Source organism: Cyprinodon variegatus, unplaced genomic scaffold (genome assembly GCF_000732505.1).
Source record: "Cyprinodon variegatus isolate N-32 unplaced genomic scaffold, C_variegatus-1.0 Scaffold520, whole genome shotgun sequence".
Taxonomy (NCBI): domain Eukaryota; kingdom Metazoa; phylum Chordata; class Actinopteri; order Cyprinodontiformes; family Cyprinodontidae; genus Cyprinodon; species Cyprinodon variegatus.
The window spans coordinates 30,029-43,197 of NW_015150973.1; the positions used below are offsets into that span (position 1 = coordinate 30,029).

A 13,169-nucleotide genomic window follows, 5' to 3' on the forward strand; every position below is an offset into this window, starting at 1 on the left:
TTTCGACGCTTATTTTTGCTTTGGCACCACAGCGCCACTTACAGGCCTGGCATACATTTTGCAGCGTTTTCATGCATTCGTGTGGACGCTCACATTTATTTTACGTCTCCGTCTTTAAAGCAAACGTTTTGGAAAATATCAGCGTTTCGTGTTCGTTTTGACTTCGTGTGGACGGGGCCTGAATCTTCTTAAACGTTGCTCTACATATGTTTTAACATATGGAGTTTAAAAACTCACCGTGTCTTTCCCTGAGCCTGTAGAAGTGGTGCAGCCAGCGAGACATGGAGAGACATATGTGATGCCATTCCGCCCACACACCGGGTCCCACTCACTCGATGAACAAACGCAATCTGAGTTGCAGGGCATGAAAAGTGAGTGTTTGTCATAACTTACAGTGTCTACACTGAAAGAGAGAGCAGAAACAAAGTGAATCACAGAGAGGCAATTTTAAAGATGCTACTGCAAACTGGAAATAAAAATATTTCTTGTGAGTAAGAACTTCCTTATTGAACCCATTAAAACAAAACACATTTTTAGGATAAAAAATGTCCAAAGTTTAATCATTTACCTCTCTGGCTGCTAATATGTTGATTTGCTTGTGTAAATAAGTCTAAAACAGACTCAAACCAGATGTAATCAAAACAAAGCTCTCAATTTCACTGTAATAACTGACCTATATCACCTCTAGAAGCACAGAATCTGTGTTGATGTCATTAGTTGAAACTTACTTGTCGTACGACACCGTCACTCCGGCTACTTTGGCGTTCTCGCAGCTCATTGCGAAAAAGAACATCGACAGAACATATCCGATCAAGGAGGTGCAAAAAGCAAACTTTGCTGCTCCCATAATGTTCAGTTTAAGCCTTTTCATCAGCAGACCACCAGAAAACATCCCCAGGGCCACAGCAGGGATGTTGATCACTCCTGAAAATAATCACAGATTAATAGCTCTTAAAAGCTTAACCATAACTTCTGACAGAAGTAAGCACAAGATTGCAATTTCCTTCGTAACTATGACTACACGAGTAGCTGTGGAGAAAAATATTCTTTTTATTTTATGCGCTGGTATTTCTATTTAACATTCGGGCAAAGAGACCGTCTTTGATCTGTTCACGCCATTAACTCTGGTCACTGATTTTGCATTCTCTTTCATATGCATCCAGCTCAGTGAGCGTAGTCATCTCCCTTAACAAGACCAGATGAGCCCAGATTTTCTCATTTTACTCTCTGAACTTCATTACCTATTTTATTTCATGTGCATACCAGTTCTCATTTTCACAACACAGCAGCCGTTGTTGTCATGGCAGCTGCTTTAGATCGAATTAGAAAATACAGCCAAGGCTAAAATAATTCATAACTCCCGACACATTTACATTTAAAAAATATTTTTCTGAGATTTTTCTTTACAACTTATCAATAATCGATTAAGAATTAAAAGCATAATTGGCCTTAAAGCAAAACACTTTTTTATGATTGCCGACTAGCTTCTGCATATTTCACAGGGTTCTGACACTTTATGATTGGTTTTGAGTTTCAATTTCTGTGATCATCCTGATTTTGTTCCCTCCATAGATTCGCTATTATGTCATGACTATGGCTGGGCAGTACAAAGAATTAACATGACTTCCAGTCAGAGGAAATATTGGGGATGGATAATATGGGTGTAAAATAAAGAGGATCCATCTCTTTAAAAGCATCCTAAAAATGTAGTATCTGTCTCTTTTATAAAAGATTTTAAAAAATAAGTTAGAAAGAAATGCAAATAACCTGTGCTCATAAAAACATCACAAGTAAACCGATTTTAGTTGAACTCAACAAGCTAATTATGCTAGTAAAGCACCCATGCATAAAGCATAAAAGCCTCATAAAATATATATAATTTCAAACGGTAGCACAATACAACACCATGTTAATGTGAAAAATACAATCTTATTTAGTTTGCGCATATTTTACTCACCTTTTCTCTTGGTCATTCTACAAAATTGGAAAGATGATTGATGCATATGTGCATCAATATTTACAAGTCAAGAATAAGCTACACTACATGTAAACAGCTATGCAATGAAACCGCACATATTTACAGTCTAACAAAAATAAAAGTTTTAAACAGGAAATGTGGAAAAAAGTCAGGAAAGGTACCAGGATTTAGCTTCCTGCTATGCAACCGTAAAAGGATAACAATAATATATATTTATATATAAAACACTTATTAAAAGTGACCAACAGAAAATGTGTCAATTTGAGCCTCTGTTACAGATAAACACTCCTCTTCGGTTCAGTTTCCAGGCAGTAATCCAATAAAAGCTGTTAGGCAGATTTTACCATTTCCAAAACATGCAACATACCCATAAGAAAGTTCGCCTTGGAAGCAGACTGTCTGAAATGCTGCTCGATGTATTTAGGCTTGTATGTGACCATGCCAATGAGAGAGTTCAACTGGATCACCACCACATACAGGTAAATCACATACACAGGGTGTCCCAGTAGAGTCCGCAGGGTGGGAATAAAGTCTGAAAAGAAGCAGATCCCATTGTTGCACAAAGTGTATATTATACAGCAGCAACAGCAGTGGAATATAGCTGGTTGGAAGAGTTTAACAGCAAAACTATTTGTCTATCATCACCTTTAGCCATTTCTATAAAAGTAGTGTGTTCCTCTGCTTGATACTTGTGTTTAGGAAGAGGGGCTTCCTTGATGAAACTTGCTTCCTCCTGAGTGCCCTTCTTTGGGACCCTTGAACCAGCTGTAGGTAGAGATCGAGGTAGAAACCAAAACGGGATGGCAGAGAGTAAAGTTATGACCCCAGCTATAAGGTAGCCCAGCCACCAGGCTCCCACCCATCGGGCGTCTGCAGGTGTGATGGTGATGGTCTCTGTGTTGAGGAAACACAAGGGGAAAGATATGTAACACTGAAGTAAAATAACAAAAAAGTAGCTTAGTATATTAGGAAACATACTGGTAAGGGATATGAATACGGAGACTAACATGTACTGCATTTAAATCTTTTGTTAAACAACTCTAAACCCTGCTGAACTCTTCACATCTCACACCTTCATACAAAGAGGATCCTTTATACAGTTTTAATTTTTGTGCAGCCTAACCTCCAGAAAACAGAAAAAGCAATGATTTTACACTCATTATGCTCTAATTGACCATATGCCGAAAAACAACAGCAGCAAAATCTTCCAGTACACATTTTCTGTATTATTTTAATCAGTCTTTCACACTATTTTCCAAATTCTATTTAAAATGGTCAAGAGTTTATGGTAAATATTCTTTCTTAATTCCCATCACAGCATTTAAGTTGCCAATCAGAGTCTGGACTCTGATTGAGAAAAGGCAGTATTAATCATCTACTTGGAGTTTTTTACTATTATTTCTGACAATCCAAAAGGTTCACGTGCATGAAGGGGGAGCGGTGGCCTTGTGGTTAGGGCATAGAGCTTGGAATCATGAGGTTGTAAGTTTGAAACCCACTCCCACAGACTGCCACTTTTAGCAATAGACCCTTGACCCCACACTGCTCCCCTAGCACCACAAATGCCAGCCCACCCATCCATAAGGGGACCCATAATCATGTTAAATGCAGAGAGTGAATTTCGTTGTGCTGTACTTGTGACAGTGTAACGCCAGGAAAAAGACTTTCTCTCCATTGTCAATAAATAAACCGGTGCCTCCTTAGTGGACACGTCAGACATTTTTTGCAAGCAAGTTTGTACCTTATTTTTCATGCTAAATATAGATGCAAACACTTCAGCTGCAATCTATTTCAGGTTTGATAAAACACTATGCAGGTGGAAGGATAACATTTGCATATCCTCCACATATCTGCTGTTACACCTGAAATTTGATTTGCCCCTGCTTAGTAAAATTAGCTTTGCACATGCTGTAAGGTTTACTCATGTTTTTATACACGCAAATGTGTCTTTCAAAAATCACAATGAATGTTAAATTATGCATGCATGCAAAAAAAAAGTTAGTGGGGATGCTGCAGGTGTTTTACATAGGTTCCAGATACAACAGACAGGTTTGTTTCACCTTATTTAAAGCTGCTTATGTGTACTACTGGCAGTTTGGGAGTGACTGTAAAGGACCATAAGTTCATAGAAACAAAGTGATGATGGTAATTATTTAAAACAATTATAAAAACAATGAACGTTCTTCTCAAAAAATATATATATATTTATATATATTTATATATAAATCTTTATATATTATTTTCTTAATTTTTAGTTCATTATACACAAGAATCTAAAACTGCTACAAACCAAGGTAAATTAATAAATAAATGAAAATTAAATTTAAAAGTCTAAGTATTAATAATTAAAAAGGAGGTATTTATTGAGTTATTATGAGTCGTAGTAATAACCATACTTTTCTATTCTACAAGGATTCTGTCACCACTGTGTAAAGCTTCTCACTGATACATTTGTTTGAGTTTGAACTGTTGCCATGAAAGCTCCCAATGCATAAAATTAATCAAAAGTTGCAACAAAGATCAACTAAGAGTCTGAATTTTTAGTAAGCTAAAATATAATGGTAAACAAAGGCTTCTGAAAGATTTGCACTTGATAGTTCATTCCAAACACTGAGTGCATGATAACCCTATAAGCACTGTGAGTGGTAAATCTATTTCACTAAAAGTTGTTTCCCCACTTATTTAAATAATTTTAAAAGCCTTTTATTTTAAACACCTTTTTAAAACTGTACAAAAAAGGTGAATTATTCTTTTTTTTTAAATTGACACAGTTTAAAATGTTGATCAGTGACTTTATCTGCTTGTGTTTCAAGACCCTGAACAGGTGGGTTCAGAAAGAATCTTTCTTCCTACCTTGGTTGCACCTGTCCCCCCCCTCCATGCACTCTATTTGATTGTTGTCTGTCAGAGAGCTTTGTCCTTCAGCTGGCCTCCTTCATCAGCTAACCGACATTGATCCTACACACCTGTTCTAATTTTTGAATTGTGCACCTTCCACCTGTGGCTAAATCTGATAAAGGTGTGTAATGGTTTTATGAATGAAAGGTCTTTTTTTTCTTTAACCAGGAAACATTTGACCATTAACAAGGAGCCATGGTTAGCTGTTCTAACTACTTTAAAAACATTTTCTCACCAAACCTCTGTATAGGGAACAACATATACATACAGTTTCCTAACTTTCCATTTTCTGAGGAGTTTACTGATATAAACAAGGGTTTTAAAAGGGTTTGATCCTTAAGACGGTCTCAACAGGCCTTTTAATATAATAAAACACAATTCTGCCTCTCCTGAAAAGAAATCTCATATTAACAAATAAAAGTGATGATGAAAACATTCAAACCTTGACCTTTTTAAAGACACCAGCTGCATAAAGAATTTTAATTTTTGTCACTAGGATTCACACAGAAACTACCTTGAATTAAATTATCTTCAAATCATACTATTGAATCTATTCATGCTCTTAAGAAACCCTCTGTGGAGAAAATTTTACAAAAAAGTCCCCAAACACACACAGTTCATCCATCTTCTGCAAAAAGGAAAGTGCCCCCACACTTAACATTCGCACCTAAGGGCAATTTAGAGATGCCAATTAACGTAGCAGTCACGTTATTGAAAAGTGGGATAAATCCATAGAAAACCCACACATGCATGGAGAGAACATGCAAACTCCATGCAGAAATCCAAATTCCTATCATGAAAAATATTCTTAACAAGAAATGCCAAACCCTTTTTTAATGTTTAGATAATGGATTGAGTGATGAGAGACATTAGCCTTGATTTAAAGTTTCTCCTTGACTTGTCTGTTGTGTTCCTTGGTCTTTGTGCTGCTTTTTAAGGCACTTGTAATTTTAAGGCACTTGTGGCCTTTATTTTGTTATTTTTGAAAGTAGGCAGACAGGAAATAGGATTAGAGAGGGGACCAAAGGTCACCAGACCAGGACTCACACCTGAGGCAGCCACATCAAGGACCAAAGCCTCTGTACATGGTTGCGAACTTAACACTCGCACCCCCGCCGCACATTTTGTGCTGCTGTTTGTTCACTAATGTCTCTAACAAATCCAGCAGATCCGCTGTGCTTATAGTGAGAAATCATTATACACAGGTAGGGCTGCAACTACCAATTATTTAAATAATCGATTAATCTGTTCATTATTTCTTTCAATTACTCGATTGATAATCGAAGATTATTTGCAGAATCAAACCGGGTGAAACTAAAAGTTCTGAGCATAGAGCATATTGACATATATATAATATTATTTTATAATTTTTTTTTCAATTTTGGTAAATTTTGTGCTCTAAGTACATTCCTCTTTCAGCTAAAGGCATGTTTTAGAGTCTCTATACTACAGTTGACAATTAGCTGATTAATAATTTTGTTAATTATGTCAATAATCAAATAATCACAATTAATCTAATTAATTGTTACAGCCCTATATAGAAGGTACAATCTACACTCACCGGCCACTTTATTAGGTACACCTGTCCAACTGCTCGTTAACACTTAATTTCTAAGCAGCCAATCACATGGCGGCAACTCAGTGCATTTAGGCATGTAGACATGGTCAAGACAATCTCCTGCAGTTCAAACCGAGCATCAGTGTGGGGAAGAAAGGTGATTTGAGTGACTTTGAACGTGGCATGATTGTTGGTGCCAGAAGGGCTGGTCTGAGTATTTCAGAAACTGCTGATCTACTGGGATTTTCACGCACAACCATCTCTAGGGTTTACAGAGAATGGTCCGAAAAAGAAAAAACATCCAGTGAGCGGCAGTTCTGTGGGCGGAAATGCCTTGTTGATGCCAGAGGTCAGAGGAGAATGGCCAGACTGGTTCGAGCTGATAGAAGGGCAACAGTGACTCAAATAACCACCCGTTACAACCAAGGTGGGCAGAAGAGCATCTCTGAACGCACAGTACGTCGAACTTTGAGGCAGATGTGCTACAGCAGCAGAAGACCACACCGGGTGCCACTCCTTTCAGCTAAGAACAGGAAACTGAGGCTACAATTTGCACAAGCTCATCGAAATTGGACAATAGAAGATTGGAAAAACGTTGCCTGGTCTGATGAGTCTCGATTTCTGCTGCGACATTCGGATGGTAGGGTCAGAATTTGGTGTCTACAACATGAAAGCATGAATCCATCCTGCCTTGTATCAACGGTTCAGGCTGGTGGTGGTGGTGTCATGGTGTGGGGAATATTTTCTTGGCACTCTTTGGGCCCCTTGGTACCAATTGAGCATCATTGCAACGCCACAGCCAACCTGAGTATTGTTGCTGACCATGTCCATCCCTTTATGACCACAATGTACCCAACTTCTGATGGCTACTTTCAGCAGGATAATGCGCCATGTCATAAAGCTGGAATCATCTCAGACTGGTTTCTTGAACATGACAATGAGTTCACTGTACTCAAATGGCCTCCACAGTCACCAGATCTCAATCCAATAGAGCATCTTTGGGATGTGGTGGAACGGGAGATTCGCATCATGGATGTGCAGCAGACAAATCTGCGGCAACTGTGTGATGCCATCATGTCAATATGGACCAAAGTCCCTGAGGAATGCTTCCAGCACCTTGTTGAATCTATGCCACGAAGAATTGAGGCAGTTCTGAAGGCAAAAGGGGGTCCAACCCGTTACTAGCATGGGGTACCTAATAAAGTGACCGGTGAGTGTATACTCTGAGAGGGGATGAAAACATATGCAAACTATCACACGTATGAAATACTCAAAAGGAAAAGAATCACCTTTCTACCACAAGTAGTTATGCACTTTGTACTGGTTTATCAAAGAAGATTCCATGATTTTGTCTACAAGGGTAAAAAATTTTAAAAGGTACACATATTATTAGAGGCACTATATCTCACATGCGTCAACCTCTGATAATTTTAGATAAGAGACCGTCCACAAATATTTTGCCCCAACATAATGTGCTTACTGTATGCTTACCCATCTTCACAAACCCGATATCCACATAGATCTTGGCGCAAAGGGAGCCTAACAGGTATCCAAACACCGGCCCGACAACGGAGATGGTCTGCACACAGCCTGGGTAATAAAACAAAATGTAAAACACCTCCTCAGAATCATAATGAACATTAAAAATTGAGTGGAATAGGACTGTGTGATTACAGATTACACATAGAGGCTTACTGAACATGTACAATAAGGTTAAACCCTTTTGTCAAATCCTAATTTGTGGGCAAAACGTCTACTGACTCAGGATGTTCTTTTTCAGCAGTACACATAATCTGCTGCTGTGGAACACACAACAACGTGATTTATCACTCTGTGCGTATTCCTGGAAATAAAACAAAAACAACACTGTTGCATGTGGCAACAGAGCTTTCTGCAAGCTTGGTGTGTTTGTGAGCTGAAGTGCTGCTGTAAAGAAAACATTGTTCTCTCTTAAAGGTGTCCCACTTTTAAGGATTTTTAAAAGATTGCCTTTTTAAAAAAATTAGTATCTACCAATGCATAATTACAGATAATTATGAAGCATTGGAACATTGTTTTTGGTCCAATAAGTACGTAATATTCAACCATTGATTTTGATGATCAAAAACAGTATGTATTTTATTTTAATGGTGTGGGCGTTTCATTTGGGTGTAGATGGTGAACACCCATCGTTCAAGTGATCAAAGCGCTTGTTTTTTCACTTACATCATAAAAATTACTAACATGAATGTGTTAATAATCGACCTAATAAAGATAAGGGTGTGAAAACATTGCTATGCCTTTGTATCAACTGAATACAAGCTGAGGGGAGATAAAACTGCTGCACTTCTTGTTTGTATCTTAAACTGAATGTAAGATAGTTCCCTTTTTTTGGGGTTACATAGAGGTTTGACCTAAGAACCAGATGTTTTTTTAGGTTAATAATGGAGAGGAAATGGATGGCTGAACTGGCTAAATATCTGGCATATATAGTGTTTCACTTGGGTTCCCTTAATGTCACAAAATCCATTTACAGATATGTTTACATCTATTGGTGTTTTTATGTATTTAAAATCAATAGAAAAATAAATATGTTGTAATAGCATACACACCGCTCACACTGAGCCTGGTTCTGCTGGAGGTTTCTACCTGTTAAAAGGGAGTTTTCCTCTCCACTGTCGCTACAAGCATGCTTGTTGTTTGGGATTGCCTTCGAGTCAATGAGTCGATGCAATCAACTGCTTTTAGATAGAAAACTTTGAATCAATTTAACTGTATGATCTGGTTGAATTCCAAAGTGCCTTGAGATGACGTGTTGTGAATTGAGGCTATATAAATAAACTGAATTGAAAATTGAATTGAATTAATAACAGCATTTGATTAATTTATTAAGATATCAAATGCTAATTTATCACTGACTAGAGTTTTGCTGCTGATTCAGGCAGAAATGCATCAAGGAGGAGATTTAGAAAAAAAAAATTATTTCCGAGAAAGCTGCTAAAGACCACCTTTAAAAAAGTGTTACATATAGGTAGCAGATTTGCACATAACCATTAGTGCTTTACAGATGTCAGCTCACATTAAAGATAGTATAGAAACACATGAAATGCAGTGAAAATGTTATTTGTGTTCTCCATCACCATTGTGAAGTTTTTGTCTTATAGACATAAACTAATGGTTCCTGAGGTTTATCATTCATCTTTCTGTAGGCGAAGGCTTTTCTCACCGACATAAAATGCAGCATTCTCCTCTGTAGCAAAATCATCTATGTAGGAAATGCCCAGGGGCTGAACGGGTGTCTCTCCAATCCCCCGCAAGACATTCCCCAGGAGGACATATATCCACATCGATAAGTTGGACTCCCCTTCACAGCCTGGAAGGAATGAGTTGGAGAGATCTCATTCATAATACAGCACCTGTGTGTTTTCACCTTGCATTGTGAAAACCCACCTGTTGATGGCACTGGAGGTGATCTAGCAGGTTGTGACAGGTCTTGCGGTACATCTCCCCGACAGGGCGATGAGCTCTGTGTTGAATTCACCATCCACCGTACAGATGTTTCAAACTCATAGCTGTGCATACAGATATAAGCAAATCAAGAGCACAAACATTGACATATACAATGTTAGGTCCAAAAATATTAATTCTGATGGTCCTTTTTTTATTACTATTTAATTTGACCAACATGTGTTTCTTTACACAGGAAATATTAACTGTTGGAGTGATTGGGCCAGATTCCAACCTTTAATCCAACAGAGAATCTAAATCTAAAGAGTAGACTGATTGCAAGGAGGTCTGCCAAACATAAAAACCTGGAGTTCATCACCATTGCATAGATAATTAGTCAAAATACCCATAAAATACCAAAAACATGGTCGGTTATAAAATGGGTTTGATTTACATATTGCCAATGAATATTCTTTTACTGATTACAGATAGATATACTGTAAAGAAAGATTTTTATTATTATTATTATTATTATGCTTTTATATTATTTAACTATCGCATTGGAGATTTTCTATCAAAAATACACTTTTTTCACCCCGGCCTTCATTATGACCTAATTATCCTTACATGGTCACCGGGAGAATTGTATCTTTTTTTTTCAGTGGTTAAATAAAAAGAAATTATAATTTAAATCTGACAGGGGTTTTGAATAACTTTGGGCATAATGGTAATTTTGATCTTTTCCAAATTATGAGCTTCACATTTTGCTAAAGCAACACTTATATAAGAGGAGATACAGTTAAAATTTGCATGAATGCAAAAACTTTTTTTTTTTTGATAATCACGAGCAAGCCTGACATTTTTTAAATCAGTTTGTTTCAATCGATCTCTCATTTACTTGTTTAATTTGGAAGAAAAAAATAGTTTTCAAGGGCTTTTTTTGTTTACTGTACTAAATAAATCACAATTAACGGTGAATAATTACATTTAAAAAGGACTGTTTAAAGTAATAGAAATGCTAAATATGACCATGTAAACTTGATCTACTAAGAGCTTAATAATTCCGAGCTCATCATATGACTCATACTACTTTGTAAACCAACACGCCAAAGATAAAATTTTTTGACCTGACAAAAAAGTTTGTAAAAAACTAAAAAAAATGACACAAATAACAGAAAAAAACTAGACTCTAAATCCACATCTGACACAGAGTGAAAAACTTTTCACTTACCGTCCGATGATAAAGTGCGGCAGAGCGATGATGAAGGTGCCAAAAGACATCAATAGGCATCCCATAGCTATTATCTTTGGCCTATGAAGTTTGGCTCCAAAGTAGCTGACAAAAGCTATCACCAACAGGTTACCTATGTGGATGAAGGTAGTTTTTATCATTTAAAAAATATGACAACATCACAAATAAAACAAATAGTTTGATCTTGCTTTCCAAATTTGTTGTACGGTTTGGAGCACTTGACTTGTAAGATAGCATATTTGTAAGTTAACAAAAAGAAGGGAAAGAGGTTTATAAGTTTACATGTAGTCCTGTATGGCAGGCTGTTTTTATATACCGGGTATGTTAAATGAACTATCCTATCAGTTAGTCAATTTCTAGCTTAAATCAATAGGATTCTTCCTAGTAAAAATCACATTACTCGACGGAACTGTAATGTAAGATTTCCTAAATTCCATTTTTGCGGAAGAAACTGAATTTCAGAAGGTCCAAAACCAAAACTGAACACAGAATAAAGTTTCATACACCTAGAATTTTTTACACATTTTAGGTAAATATAAAAACAGCCTGCCATCAAGAGGAAACTAGTTTACTTGTTGAATGATAAAAGATTAATTTATTCCATTTAGGTGGAATAAGGATGTTCAAACAGCTAGGACCTGTTCATCATGTCATGGGGTTCCTCCTCATTTTGATTCTATCTTCCATTGCACAGTAAATACTATGTGGCTATTTGACTGCAGTTGTTTTTTATAATGCTGTTATCACACATCATTGGGCTCTCACCGATGTCTTGCTCTTACAAATACTTCTCAAAGAAGTCTGTGTAATGCTGCAAATGTGAGGACAGAAAAGGCCGTGGATGCATGTGAACAATTGTGAGTTTAAAAGTAGCACTCATGAAGATACAATTCTGAATAGGAATCCTCTTCAAAAGGACATGCTATGTTTTTATTTTTAACACCTAATGTGTCCCACAGATGTGACTGAGTTTCTTTATGCTGTTTGCACAGAACTACGAAAAAAACCCTCCTGACTAAATCAGGAAATAGGACAACATGATTGACTTTAAGGAGGGAAGAGACAGGAAACACTGAGTTTAAGGAAAACATGCACTGAATCAGGTTAGCTCTGAGAAGAATAGATAGAGTAAACCCTCTTTGTGAAACAGAAAACTGAGTTTCTCTGACTTCAGGTTTAGAAAACTTAAGAGTTTTCAGTAAACCTGCTTTGTGAACCAGGCCGTCTGTAACAAAGACGCCAGTCAGGTACAAGAGAAACAAAAAAAAAGCTTACACATGCCACGATAACATTATGATAAATGAAAGAAAATACTGATAACATCCTAATGTTGATGAATTGGAAGGACATTGGAATTCTTTTTCTCATAATACCGTTGACCTTAGAGATTCTCAGGGGAGGGTCTAAAGCAAACGTCCAAAGTGTTTACTAACCTGTAAATGCCACGTAGTAAATGATGTTAGGTTCTTATCGTCCAAGCTATACTATAAAATATCACAACTTCATTAAATAGATATAATTTGTGTCCAGATTAGAATCTCTTATTAAAAATTTGCACCATGACAATGTCAGTATTCCTACTTTTCCACTGCTGTTTGATTCTCCTCTATTCTTTCTTAATCTTTTATTTCCCTTTCTCTTCATGCTGCCCTGCACTGCCTCTATGTTACCCTGGCAACAGTCCTATGGAAAAGCTTGTTGCCTAGGCCACATGAGAGAAGCTGTTTTTTTTCACAGGAGGCAGAGCGATGGAGGTAAAGAGAATCAAGACATCCAGCTATCATTTCATCTAATGTAGTCTTCATTGGCAGATGAACGTAGAGGAAAACTGTATCATCATGGACTACTTTAGATGTCCGTAGTGCTTCCCCGGTTCCATACAGCTAGCCAGGAACCACAGATGGATGTTTTATTTTCCTTGACCCACATTTTTTGGGGGATTTGATTTCAAAATTTTACCTAAATTTAACTTCTGAGAAACAAAGTAGAATGGTACAAAGTTTTACAGTCATGTAAAGGCCAAACATAATCTGATTAAACTACAGACAGGATAAATG

General features: G+C 37.0%; 1 protein-coding gene across 1 annotated transcript in view; it reads right to left on the bottom strand.

Moving 5' to 3' along the window:
* LOC107095018 (solute carrier organic anion transporter family member 1C1-like) overlaps positions 1 to 13,169 on the bottom strand; it is a 33,338-nt gene that overhangs the window by 7,670 nt on the left and 12,499 nt on the right. Inside the window, exons 3-10 of the mRNA XM_015390972.1 lie at positions 11,092 to 11,224; positions 9,864 to 9,985; positions 9,640 to 9,786; positions 7,926 to 8,024; positions 2,624 to 2,872; positions 2,346 to 2,510; positions 729 to 924; positions 238 to 403 (exon numbers count right to left, since the gene is read on the bottom strand). Coding sequence (XP_015246458.1) covers positions 238 to 403; positions 729 to 924; positions 2,346 to 2,510; positions 2,624 to 2,872; positions 7,926 to 8,024; positions 9,640 to 9,786; positions 9,864 to 9,985; positions 11,092 to 11,224 — 1,277 coding nt within the window. The remainder of the gene's footprint in view (positions 1 to 237; positions 404 to 728; positions 925 to 2,345; positions 2,511 to 2,623; positions 2,873 to 7,925; positions 8,025 to 9,639; positions 9,787 to 9,863; positions 9,986 to 11,091; positions 11,225 to 13,169) is intronic.